The sequence below is a fragment of the Aquarana catesbeiana genome, linkage group LG11 (assembly GCF_042186555.1).
Source record: "Aquarana catesbeiana isolate 2022-GZ linkage group LG11, ASM4218655v1, whole genome shotgun sequence".
Taxonomy (NCBI): Eukaryota; Metazoa; Chordata; class Amphibia; order Anura; family Ranidae; genus Aquarana; species Aquarana catesbeiana.
In genome coordinates this window covers 282676633-282690791 of record NC_133334.1, presented here as the reverse complement: position 1 = coordinate 282690791, position 14159 = coordinate 282676633, and the positions used below count along the sequence as shown (strand labels likewise).

The 14159-nt window shown below is 50.5% G+C and overlaps 1 protein-coding gene across 2 annotated transcripts in view; it reads left to right on the top strand.

Moving 5' to 3' along the window:
- Positions 1-1443: 1443 nt before the first annotated feature.
- FANCA (FA complementation group A) overlaps positions 1444-14159 on the top strand; it is an 84444-nt gene continuing 71728 nt past the window's right edge. For both annotated transcript variants that reach the window (XM_073605962.1, XM_073605961.1), the window contains exons 1-4: positions 1444-1734; positions 6147-6259; positions 9331-9427; positions 13162-13304. In XM_073605962.1, the coding sequence (XP_073462063.1) occupies positions 1674-1734; positions 6147-6259; positions 9331-9427; positions 13162-13304 (414 nt within the window). In that variant the 5' untranslated portion in view covers positions 1444-1673. The remainder of the gene's footprint in view (positions 1735-6146; positions 6260-9330; positions 9428-13161; positions 13305-14159) is intronic.

The following is a 14159-nucleotide window of genomic DNA, read 5'->3' as shown; positions in this document are numbered from 1 at the left end:
CACTCCCTCCAAATCAGATACAGTCCCTCCAAATCGGGGACAGTCCCTCCAAATCAGATACAGTCCCTCCAAATCGGGGACAGTCCCTCCAAATCAGGGACACTCCCTCCAAATCAGGGACAGTCCCTCTAAATCAGGGACACTCCCTCCAAATCAGATACAGTCCCTCCAAATCACATACAGTCCCTCCAAATCAGGGACACTCCCTCTAAATCAGGGACAGTCCCTCCAAATCAGGGACACTCCCTCCAAATCAGAGACAGTCCCTCCAAATCAGGGACAGTCCCTCCAAATCAGGAACACTCCCTCCAAATCAGGAACACTCCCTCCAAATCAGGGACACTCCCTCCAAATCAGGGACAGTCCCTCCAAATCAGGAACACTCCCTCCAAATCAGGGACAGTCCCTCCAAATCAGGGACAGTCCCTCCAAATCAGGAACACTCCCTCCAAATCCGGGACACTCCCTCCAAATCAGGGACAGTCCCTCCAAATCAGATACAGTCCCTCCAAATCGGGGACAGTCCCTCCAAATCAGGGACACTCCCTCCAAATCAGGGACAGTCCCTCTAAATCAGAGACACTCCCTCCAAATCAGATACAGTCCCTCCAAATCACATACAGTCCCTCCAAATCAGGGACACTCCCTCTAAATCAGGGACAGTCCCTCCAAATCAGGGACACTCCCTCCAAATCAGGGACACTCCCTCCAAATCAGGGACACTCCCTCCAAATCAGGAACACTCCCTCCAAATCAGGAACACTCCCTCCAAATCAGGAACACTCCCTCCAAATCAGGGACACTCCCTCCAAATCAGGGACAGTCCCTCCAAATCAGGAACACTCCCTCCAAATCAGGGACAGTCCCTCCAAATCAGGGACAGTCCCTCCAAATCAGGAACACTCCCTCCAAATCAGGGACACTCCCTCCAAATCAGGGACACTCCCTCCAAATCAGGGACACTCCCTCCAAATCAGGGACAGTTTGGAGCGATGGCGGTCAGCGGTGACAGTGTGTCGCCGGAAGGCTCCGTTCTCAGGTAAGTCCTCATTAATGTGTACCCCAATAAATACGTGACGCACCCCACACATTATCACATTCATTTGCAGGGAGATCTTTTTTTTCTTGCGGTTATCTACCGCTTTAAGAGATTCGATTTTCTTTTTTATCTTTTTATTGGAGATGTTGTAGAGCAGAAAGTTGTTTTTTTTGATTGTTGGTCTTTCTTTGTTTATATAATAAAAACAAATAAATAAATGCAGAGGTGATCAATTACCTCCAAAAGAACGCTCATAAAAAAAATGATATAAATTAATTTTGGGCACAGTGTGGCGCAATTGTCAGATAAAGTAGTGCAGTTCTGCATGGCAAAAAAACAAACAAAAACGCCCTGGTCGTGAAGGGGGAGGGGGGTAAAGAACTGAAATGGTTAAAAATGATAGAAAATAAATGAATTGGAGCCTCATATGACCTGACAATTGGCACTACACAGCTTTGGCCACAATAAAATGGCCGCTCCTTCGGCCCCACAGGAGTGTCTTTACCTCTAGCATCCAGAATTCCACCAATAGAAGCGCGCCCACACCGCGGATCCACCAATAGGAGCACAGCGCGCCGTATCTGCCCGGAGAGTGGCGGAAAGGTCCCGGTGATCCCGAGGTCTTCTGTGTGTGATGTCGGCGGTGACCGGCTCTACCCCGGGAGGTGTGAAGAGGAGCCTGGCGGAGCTGCTCGGTATATGTGACGTTTATTTCCTGTGTGACGCGCCCTATAGGCGGTGTGCGGTATTACAGGAGGGGGAGGAGTTATCCCACCATGTGCAGAGCTCCTCCTTCCTCACCACGTGATCCCAGGTGTGTCATCCAGGATCCTTGGTGGGGTGGAGTTCCCCTTTAAGACCCACTTCTGCCCCCCGGATGATTGGACGCCCCTGTGTGTAAAGTGACGCGGTGTAGCGTCACATACGGCGACCCATCACATTTCGCTGCAGTGCGCATGCGCGACGCCGACATATGCGTTCCAACACTTTTATGACAAAACTCCACCCCTAAGTCCGGGTTCAACCCCAATATCCAAGTGGACATAAAGATGGAATATAATTATGCCGAGCGAAGTGAGGGGTGTGGAGTTTTGTCGTAAAAGTGTTGGAACGCATATGTCGGCGTCGCGCATGCGCACTGCAGCAGGCAGCGAAATGTGATGGGTCGCCATATGTGACGCTACAGCGGCGACTGCTGTACGAAAATTCCTTGTGAAAGTATTGATTTCCCGGGAAACGGACACTTTCCGGAGTATTGATTTCCCGGGAAACGGACACTTTCCGGAGTATTGATTCCCCAGGAAACGGACACTTTCCGGAGTATTGATTTCCCGGGAAACGGACACTTTCCGGAGTATTGATTCCCCAGGAAACGGACACTTCCCGGAGTATTGATTTCCCGGGAAACGGACACTTCCCGGAGTATTTATTTCCCGGGAAACGGACACTTCCCGGAGTATTTATTTCCCGGGAAACGGACACTTCCCGGAGTATTGATTTCCCGGGAAACGGACACTTCCCGGAGTATTGATTTCCCGGGAAACGGACACTTCCCGGAGTATTGATTTCCCGGGAAACGGACACTTCCCGGAGTATTGATTTCCCGGGAAACGGACACTTCCCGGAGTATTGATTTCCCGGGAAACGGACACTTCCGGAGTATTGATTTCCCGGGAAACGGACACTTCCCGGAGTATTGATTCCCCAGGAAACGGACACTTCCGGAGTATTGATTTCCCGGGAAACGGACACTTCCCGGAGTATTGATTTCCCGGGAAACGGACACTTTCCGGAGTATTGATTTCCCGGGAAACGGACAATTCCCGGAGTATTGATTTCCCGGCCACTTCCATGGTATCAGTTTCCTTAGATAAGGGCACTTCTGGGAGTATCTGACCTCCATGGGTGGTGAGCGCTCAGTGCCCACACTGCCTGTGGTCCAGAGATTGGAAACTCTCGCTCCTCTCCCTCTTTGCTGTGCTTCGCTTCTGGGACAGATCCGGGTGATTCTGTGTGGCAGCAAAGACCAATCAGAATCACTCAGATCTGTCCTGGAAATCTGCAGAGCGAGGAGGGAGCAGAAGAGTGAGGATTTCAAATCCCCGGAACGTTCCATGGGCTGCATGACGGGTCGTTATCCATAGAGGTAAGTACAGTGGGGGGAGGGGGGGTGTAGGAGGTTTTGTTTTTCTGACAAGGTGAACTTACACTTGAAGGGTTTGTTTGTTATAAGAAGTGATTCCTTCTGATGGAGATCTCTTGGCTCTGGCATTGGATAGAAGATCACACCCACTCAGCAAACACTGACCGCCATGATAAGAGATACAATTCTAACTCTCAGATTTATAAATAGGAGAACCTCCCACCATGGGGCGGGATCTGATTTGTCATCAATGTTTTTATTTGAATTTAAAATGGAACTCCGAGCGCAGAGATTTGAGGTGTAAGACCCCTTTCATACTGAAGATGGTTTTCAGGCGTTTAAAGCGCCTATTATGCCTCCCCAGTCTGAGACCCCAAGTGCTTCCCGAGTCCTTCCCGAGTCCTTCCCGAGTCCTTCCCGAGTCCTCCCCGAGTGCTCCCCGAGTGCTCCCCGAGTGCTCCCCGAGTGCTTCCCGAGTCCTTTCCGAGTGCTTCCCGAGTCCTTTCCGAGTGCTTCCCGAGTGCTCCCCGAGTGCTCCCCGAGTCCTTCCCGAGTGCTTCCCGAGTCCTTCCCGAGTGCTCCCCGAGTCCTTCCCGAGTGCTCCCCGAGTCCTTCCCGAGTGCTCCCCGAGTCCTTCCCGAGTCCTTCCCGAGTCCTTCCCGAGTGCTCCCCGAGTGCCCCCGAGTCCTCCCCGAGTGCTCCCCGAGTCCTTCCTGAGTGCTCCCCGAGTCCTTCCCGAGTGCTCCCCGAGTCCTTCCCGAGTGCTCCCCGAGTGCTTCCCGAGTCCTTCCCGAGTGCTCCCCGAGTCCTTCCCGAGTGCTCCCCGAGTGCATCCCGAGTGCTCCCCGAGTGCATCCCGAGTCCTTCCCAAGCGCTCCCCGAGTCCTCCCCGAGTGCTCCCCGAGTGCATCCCGAGTCCTTCCCAAGCGCTCCCCGAGTCCTCCCCGAGTGCTCCCCGAGTCCTTTCCGAGTGCTTCCCGAGTCCTTTCCGAGTGCTTCCCGAGTCCTTTCCGAGTGCTTCCCGAGTCCTTTCTGAGTGCTCCCCGAGTCCTTCCCGAGTGCTCCCCGAGTCCTTCCTGAGTGCTCGCCGAGTCCTTCCCGAGTCCTTCCCGAGTGCTTCCCAAGTCCTTCCCGAGTGCATCCCGAGTGCATCTCGAGTGCTTCCCAAGTGCTTCCCAAGTCCTTCCCAAGTCCTTCCCGAGTGCTTCCCGAGTGCTTCCCGAGTCCTTCCCGAGTCCTTCCCGAGTCCTTCCCGAGTGCTCGCCGAGTGGTTCCACACTGTGGGATGGGAAAAAAAGGTCCTGCAAGCAGCATCTTTGGGGCGGTTTGGAAGCGCGGTATACGCCCCTCCCAAAACGCACTGCCCATTGAAATGAATGGGCACCGCTGTTGAAGGGCCTGCAAAGCACTTCTGCAGCGCAGCAACACTGGAGCTTTTAACCCTTTCTTTGGCCACCAGCGGGGATTAAAAGTGCCCCACTAGAGGTCAAAAAGTGCAGCTAAAACAACGGTACAGCTAACGCGGCCCCAGTGTGAAAGAAATGTTACATCACCTGGAGGGTAATAACTGGTCAGATCACTTCACAGCACCAGGAAATCAATACTTTGTTTCTAATGGAGCTCCCGCTGTACATCCGACTCATGATGTGCTTTAAGGAGACTTCCTCTTCTTCAGCCCCTGAAGAAGTCTCCTCGAAATGCGTCCTGTAACTGTATACAATCCAGCGGTGATGTCATTCAGGGGCCGGTCAGCTTGGAGCGAGGGATCCGTGCGGCTCATCCAGCACCACACCAGGCTTGGTTACATGACGGCGGTCATTCATCTCTCCCTACATCCCTCCCTACATCACAATCCCCCCCCCACAGTGTCCTTCAGTCCTCATGTTATATCCCTGTGAGTAGATCTGTTTATTGGTGATACTGCACTATGGCGTATGCATTGATTCCCCCCTCTTGTCTTTCCATCTATGAGACCCACGGCTCTCATATCCAGACCGGGCCGGATGTACAGCGAGAACTTTACTATCCAATAGAAAACAAACAATGCAAGGCAACCCCATCCCCCCACCCCCCAATCTCCGGGACACAAGCCCCCCCCCCCTCTATTTCGCTATCGGAGGGGAGAGAACGAGAACTGATAAGATAATTTACATTCTGTATGTGTCAAGATAATGTTTGGATTTTTCTGAAAATGCTGCAAAATAATAATAAATAAAATTATAATAATAAAACAACAACATTGTATTGTGCAGATCATGTGGACGGGTCCTAAAGGTAAATACTGCAAATAAATCTCAAAATCTTCATTCCAAGGGGGTCCATTTATACAAAATTTGTTGGACGAACGTGACAAGAATTCATCCCTCCCCCACTAATTCTGGCCATAATTTCCTGAATACGTTGATTTCCTGTGATCGTCAGCTCCATCTAGTGGCCACAATAAAGTATTCACTATGTGCTGTGCTCTCTGATATATACTCCTCCATTCACTATGTGCTGTGCGCTCAGATATATATATACTCCTCCATTCACTATGTGCTGTGCGCTCTGATATATATATACTCCTCCATTCACTATGTGCTGTGCGCTCTGATATATATATACTCCTCCATTCACTATGTGCTGTGCGCTCTGATATATATATATACTCCTCCATTCACTATGTGCTGTGCGCTCTGATATATATATACTCCTCCATTCACTATGTGCTGTGCGCTCTGATATATATATACTCCTCCATTCACTATGTGCTGTGCGCTCAGATATATATACTCCTCCATTCACTATGTGCTGTGCGCTCTGATATATATATATATACTCCTCCATTCACTATGTGCTGTGCGCTCAGATATATATACTCCTCCATTCACTATATGCTGTGAGCTCTGATATATATATATACTCCTCCATTCACTATATGCTGTGCACTCTGATATATAAACTCCTCCATTCACTATTTTGCAGCCAGCAGAGCCAGCAAGGCATCCAGGAAATCTGAATACAGCAGGAAGAGGATCCAGGAGGCGGCGGTGTATTTGCTGAGCTGTCATCAGGATGTGAATGGATTTCTGCTGGAGGTGAGGCTGCTGGGGGGGGGAGTAAGCGGAGGAAGGAACACCCCGATTTTATAGCTCACCAGAATCGCGTGTATTGGGGTGATAAGTCTTGTAGTAATCATTTTTTTAGGCATTAAAGAGACCCTGTCACCAGAGCTTTCATTTCCTGTAAAATCTTCCTTTCTGTAGACTTCCAAAAGCCATTAGACTTGTGCTGGGAGCCGCCATCTTGGATGGGATGTTGGCAGACTCAGAGCGTCACTTGGGTGACTCTACAGGATTATATTTCATGTATTTTAGGCATTTGGTTTATTACCTGTAAAATCTTCCTTGTTTAGACTGAGGATCATCTGACTGTGCTAATCACAGGCAGTGAGACATTGTCCTGATGTGCGGCTGCAGGGATCAGGAAATGTCTCCCTGTCTGTGATTAGAGCAGCGCAATTCCGACTTCCTGGCGGGCTGTGGGAACACGCTGGAGCTCATCCTTAGTTTAGAACTTGAAAAGGCCTGACACTCCCGCCATCTTGGATGGGATGTCAGCAGCCCCACAGACTCAACTGTCGCTCAAGTGACACTCTATAGCACAGATGTCAAACACAAGGCCGGGGGGGGGGGGGGGGGGGGGGGGGGGGGGTTTGCGGCCCACCAAGCCTTCTCATGTGGCCCTCACACCCAGTTTTGCAGCCAGAACCTGTCACAACTCCATTCTGCGCTCCGGCGCTCACCTTCCTCTCCCGCGCTCCGCTGTCAACATAGAAGCTTTCTGTAATTACATGGGACAGTTTTGCTCTCAGCGGCTCCTGGAACAAACAGATCCCTACATGTACTGATGGTGGGGACAGAATCCTTCTCCAGAATCTGAGAGGAAGAATGATCTCCCTGCAACATCGCCTACACATGGAGGTTCTAGAGCTTCCTACCCAGAGAGGTACTAGAGCCTGGTAGGAGAGAGAGGGAGGGCAGTTGGGGTTGCACACACTGCATAGTGCATCCCTAAACCTTGCACTCCCATACACAGCGCAACACTGAACTCTATACTTAACTCACCCCTGAACCCTGCACTCTGTACATAGTACACCCCTGAACCCTGCACTCTGTACATGGTACACCCCTGAACCCTGCACTCTGTACGTAGTGCACCCCTGAACCTTGCACTCTGTGCATAGTACACCCCTGAACCCTGCACTCTGTGCATAGTACACCCCTGAACCCTGCAATCTGTGCATAGTACACCCCTGAACCCTGCACTCTGTACATAGTGCACCCCTGAACCCTGCACTCTGTACGTAGTACACCCCTGAACCCTGCACTCTGTACGTAGTGCACCCCTGAACCCTGCACTCTGTACATAGTACACCCCTGAACCCTGCACTCTGTACGTAGTACACCCCTGAACCCTGCACTCTGTACGTAGTGCACCCCTGAACCTTGCACTCTGTGCATAGTACACCCCTGAACCCTGCACTCTGTACGTAGTACACCCCTGAACCCTGCACTCTGTACGTAGTACACCCCTGAACCCTGCACTCTGTATGTAGTGCACCCCTGAACCCTGCACTCTGTACATAGTGCACCCCTGAACCCTGCACTCTGTACATAGTGCACCCCTGAACCCTGCACTTTGTACATAGTGCACCCCTGAACCCTGCACTCTGTACGTAGTACACCCCTGAACCCTGCACTCTGTATGTAGTGCACCCCTGAACCCTGCACTCTGTACATAGTGCACCCCTGAACCCTGCACTTTGTACATAGTGCACCCCTGAACCCTGCACTCTGTACATAGTGCACCCCTGAACCCTGCACTCTGTACATAGTGCACCCCTGAACCCTGCACTTTGTACATAGTGCACCCCTGAACCCTGCACATAGTGTACCCCTGAACCCTGCACTCTGTACGTAGTACACCCCTGAACCCTGCACTCTGTGCATAGTACACCCCTGAACCCTGCACTCTGTGCATAGTACACCCCTGAACCCTGCACTCTGTACGTAGTGTACCCCTGAACCCTGCACTTTGTACATAGTGTACTCCTGAACCCTGCACTCTGTACATGACGCACCCTGAACACTGCACTCTGTACATGACGCACCCCTGAACCCCGCACTCTGTACATGACGCACCCTGAACACTGCACTCTGTACATAGTGCACCCCAGATACAACCGACCCTTTGAAGGCAGCCATACTGCTGATGCAGCCCACGATGAAATTAAGTTTGACACCCCTGCTCTATAGTATTCCCCTTCACTCCTTCCTAGCAGCTACATAAAAGGTTATGAAGGGAGGTGATTGGAGTGGCAAAGGAGCTGGGCCAGCACAGACAGTATATAAAACCTTCCCAGAAGAGGAGATGACTATGGAGTGCAGAGTGGGAGGGGTGGCTCTGCCAGGAGTAGTCAGATTTTTTTTTTAGCAAATTTAAAGGCACATTCCAAGTGAATAAAACTAAATGTATGGAAAGGAAACACAGCAGGTAAAAAGCAGAACTAAAGTGCACAACACTTTCCACTCCTTCAATGGTCAGAGGTCCCTCACTTGTTCTGGCATCTTCTACCCGGCTTCTTCTGGGTGCTGTGATGCAGCCGTCCTCATTGGCCAGCGTTGGATGATGTCACTCTGGTGTAGGAGTTCAGTCGCCCCGGCACACGGGATCTATAAACCATAACATATGTACAACGCAGGGAGATGATTGGCTTTGGGAATGGGGCCCCATGCACTGTGTTCCCGCCCACCTTTGTGTGTCCCAGACTCTCTTATCGCATAGACAATCCAGGTAGATGACCCGGGTGACGATCACATTGATTGTCTTGTTGTTTTAAGCCAGGTACACACGGGAAGAATGTCGGGAGACATAAAAAAAAAAAAACGGCCAACATTCAGTCTGTGTGTATGTTTGTCTGTTCAACAGAAGCCGGCCGCGCATGCTGCAAAACCAGAAACCAACTGACTCCCGATCAGCGCTCTCAGCCAATGGCAGTGTGCCGATCGGAGTGTTCTGGTGGGGGGGGGGGGCTGAACAGAGAAAAACGAATAGTGTGTACCCGGCTTTAGAATGTAAATTTCTTCTATTTCAATGCAAATTATAGGCAGAGGATCCTCCCTGTAAGAAGGTTTGTGATGGGGAAAATAATTCAGATTCAAAACATTCTCCGAAATCTGCCCGACTTCCAGAATCGTTTATCGGTAAGTGAAATTTTCTGCTGGTCTCCTGACTCACAATCTTCATCTCCTGTCTGAACCTGAGAGAAAGTATCCAAAACTTTTCTTCGTACATTCACTTTAAATGGTGATTATTGTCAGTAATTGTAGTTGTTTTACTACTTTAATATGTAATTCTTTTGTAACACTTTTGTTTTAAATAAACTGTAATTGCAGCAAAAATATGTTTACCATATGAATAACTAACTATATTCAAAAAGACAGAAGTAGATATGCGGCAGACAGGCAATGTATGAGCAACCTTCATTATCCTGTGTTAGTAGTAAGCATGACTACATCATTCAATATTCACCAGGGATTGACCCAGTGCTGTCAGTAATCAGCACTCAATAACAGATGTGGTCAGACACGCCCCTCCCTTGTGCTGAGGGGTGTGGCTGCTACTGAGCTCTGCCAGCATAGAGCACTGCAGAGGGAGAGCGGGAAGTACCATTTTAATGATTAAATAAAAAAAGGCATTTCCTTGCAGAAATCAACCACAAATTCTAACACATGGGGTACAGGACTATAAAGAGATAAAACGGTGTGAGTACCCACCAGGGTGGATTTCATTTAAATCATAATTTTTAAAGAGCAACTGTCATCTCTGTTCTGCAGTGGTTCCTCCTCTGACCCCGCAGTTGGCTCCTCCTCTGACCCCGCAGTTGGCTCCTCCTCTGACCCAGCAGTTGGCTCCTCCTCTGACCCCGCAGTTGGCTCCTCCTCTGACCCCGCAGTTGGCTCCTCCTCTGACCCCGCAGTTGGCTCCTCCTCTGACCCCGCAGTTGGCTCCTCCTCTGACCCCGCTGTTGGCTCCTCCTCTGACCCCACTGTTGGCTCCTCCTCTGATCCCACTGTTGGCTGCTCCTCTGACCTGCTGTTCGCTCCTCTGACCCCGCTGTTGGCTGCTCCTCTGACCTGCTGTTCGCTCCTCTGACCCCGCTGTTGGCTGCTCCTCTGACCCGCTGTTGGCTCCCTCCTCTGACCCGCTGTTGGCTCCCTCCTCTGACCCGCTGTTGGCTCCCTCCTCTGACCTGCTGTTGGCTCCCTCCTCTGACCCGCTGTTGGCTCCCTCCTCTGACCTGCTGTTGGCTCCCTCCTCTGACCCCGCTGTTGGCTCCCTCCTCTGACCTGCTGTTGGCTCCCTCCTCTGACCCGCTGTTGGCTCCCTCCTCTGACCCGCTGTTGGCTCCCTCCTCTGACCCGCTGTTGGCTCCCTCCTCTGACCCGCTGTTGGCTCCCTCCTCTGACCCGCTGTTGGCTCCCTCCTCTGACCCGCTGTTGGCTCCCTCCTCTGACCCGCTGTTGGCTCCCTCCTCTGACCCGCTGTTGGCTCCCTCCTCTGACCCGCTGTTGGCTCCCTCCTCTGACCCGCTGTTGGCTCCCTCCTCTGACCCGCTGTTGGCTCCCTCCTCTGACCTGCTGTTGGCTCCCTCCTCTGACCCGCTGTTGGCTCCCTCCTCTGACCTGCTGTTGGCTCCCTCCTCTGACCCGCTGTTGGCTCCCTCCTCTGACCCGCTGTTGCTCCTTCTCTGACCTCGCTGTTGGCTCCTCTTCTGACCCCGCTGTTGACTCCCTTCTCTGACCCCGCTGTTGGCTCCTCCTCTGACCCCGCTGTTGGCTGCTCCTCTGACCCGCTGTTGGCTGCTCCTCTGACCCGCTGTTGGCTCCCTCCTCTGACCCCGCTGTTGGCTCCTCCTCTGACCCCGCTGTTGGCTCCTCCTCTGACCCCGCTGTTGGCTCCTCCTCTGACCCGCTGTTGTTAGGAATTCCGCTGGAATGGCCGCCCAGCACATTCCTACCTCCTATGAATGGGCCCTAAAGCTGAGCTCCAGGCATTACGCAATAGACAGAGATAAAATACATATACTAAATGGTAAAAGCTGTTTAACATGCCCAAGGATTTGTATTTGTCCATCCAGTCCTTAGATTTATACAGTTCTTCAACACAGTCCAATGTGACAGAGTTTAAGACCTGACTTCTCTCTGTTGCAGGTCAGTATCACTTGTAGGACTTTTCCCTCCCCCAGCCTGTGACTGGACAGTGAAAGGAGAAGTAGGAAACTGAAACTCATGTTTGTGTCACTCAACTCTCCTCTTGCATGCATGGGAACAAATGTGCCATATGTGTTTGTTCAAAAATTGGGCTTTAACCCCCCCTGGCAGTATTCCTGAGTGTGGCCTGGGGTGGATTTTCAGTACCAAAAGCGGTAACCCCCGAGCCACACTCGGGATTGCATCGCAGGATCCAGGAAGAGGTTACTTACCTTGTCCCCAGTATCCTGCGATGTCTCCCCCTGCTGTGTGTGCGAGCCGTGTCCTCCGCCAGATCTATCACAGCGCCGAGCTCCGTTCCCTGCTATGTCCCCCCCCCCCCCCCGCTGTGTGTGCGAGCCGTGTCCTCCGCCAGATCTATCACAGCGCCGAGCTCCGTTCCCTGCTATGTCCCCCCCCCCCCCCCGCTGTGTGTGCGAGCCGTGTCCTCCGCCAGATCTATCACAGCGCCGAGCTCCGTTCCCTGCGATGTGTCCCCCCCCACACTGTGTGTGCGAGCCGTGTCCTCCGCCGGATCTATCACGGTGCCGGGCTCCGTTCCCTGTGAGCGTTGTGACGCACGGGGACGGAGAACGGCGCCAAATTCAAAAAGTGAAAAGCACACAATACACATACAGTACACTGTGATCTTACAGATTAAATTACTGTATCAATTTATTTCACATCCCTTTGTCCCTAGTGGTTTGTCCCATGCCCTGCATGCAGTTTTATATTATATATACTGTTCTTTCTGCCTGGAAACTAGAGATTGTCCATAGCAACCAAAAACCGTCGCTTTACGTCAAAAGTGGTTTTAGACCCGCTAGAAAACAGCGATAATAAATTAGAATCACTCGCAGAATTGATCGATCGCGATTTGTGGGGAAATCCGTCATCAAACACTGAAAATAATGACAGCGACAATTCTGCAACTGAGCAAATTTCAGTGTTTTTGATTTGATTACATTATTGAGTAATTTTTATTATTATTATATTATTATTTGTTATTATTTATAGTTATTATATTATAATTTATGATTTCGTATGTCAAACTTTATCACACCCGGCATGTCTACCAGACTCTTGCTTGGACAGATTTAAGTGTGTTATTCCTAATGTTGCGTTCCGGAAATTCCACCAACAAAATCCTGGGATTTATTTCCGACGGATGTTGGCTCAAACTTGTCTTGTATACACACGGTCACACAAATGTTGTGGGAAATTCCGAACGTCCAGAACGCGGTGACGTACAACACGTACGACGAGCCGAGATAAACTAAGTTCAATAGCCAGTGCGGCTCTTGTGCTTGATTGCGAGCATGCGTGGAACTTTGTGCGTCGGAATTGTGTACACACGATCGGAATTTCCGACAACGGATTTTGTTGTCGGAAAATTTTAAAACCAGCCCTCAAATTTTTGTTGTCGGAAATTCCGAACAAAAAAATATCCGAAGGAGCCTACACACGGTTGGAATTTCCGACAACACGCTCACACCCAACATTTGTTGTCGGAATGTCCGATCGCGTGTACGCGGCGTTGGAATTACAGGCCTACAATAATAAAACACCAAATTTCCATGCAAAACAATTGTACCGTTTTAAGCATCAAGAAATCTGAAATGATCATCCCGCCAGGGAGGTTAAACATGAAACTGATAATCCCTCTGTGTTTTCTTTATTGTCAGGTTCCACCTTAAGAGATCAGGCCTCACATCTGGGCATTCCTGCTGATGTACTTGGTGCAAGATCTGCTGTCTCCAATATCCAACAGCTCTGCCACAACCCCGGAGACAACATGGAGGACGGATGGCTCAGCCAAGACCAGCGAGTGAGCACAGCTGAATATAAATCCTGGTGTTTACCATGTAATGGAACATCTAAAATATTCATATCAAATCTGATTACTGATGCCCCTCCCCCCCACCAGAAGACTCTGCCATTGGCTGAAAGCATTGATCGTGATTCGCTCGGCTGATGGTTTTCCAGCATGCTTGTCCCACAGAAGGTGGTCAAACGGCCAGCTTCTGTCTGACCGGCTGACATACACATGGGCAGAATGTCGGCTGTTTTTTATGTAACCGGCTGATGTCTCCCGACATTCCCATGTACTAGGCATCAGGCATGTGCTCGATATTTTTGCATAGTTATAAAATCTCTGCATAGCTTAAACTTTTTTTTTTGATAGAGTAAGAAGAAACGGTTACAACCTCCAGCAGTTTATGTTCTGCTGTCTGTGTTCATTTTCACTTCCTGTCCTGGAGACACAACAGGAAGTGAGAGGAAATCTTTCCAAAGTGAGGAAGAAGTGTCCCCATTAGAAGATCTCTTCTCACCTCTTGTTCTGGTGTCAGCTGTAAAATGTAGAATTTGACATCGCTTGTGGTATCGGTGACTGACATCTTCATCTTCCTAGCAGGGATACCGGCAGCAGTAAAATCTGACCGAAGGTTTAAAGTGATTGTAAAGCCTGTTTGTTATTTTCAGAGGGGAAAAAAAAATCATGTTATACAAATTATGTTATTCTACTTTGGCCCCACCCCCTCTCTCCCCTGATTGGCAAACTGGCTTTGATTGACAGAAGTGGGAGCCAATGGCGCTGCTGTTGTGTCTTGGCCAATCAGGAAGAGAGCTGAGGCACTCATGGACATCGCTGGAGAGAGATGGGGCTCAGGTAAGCATTAGG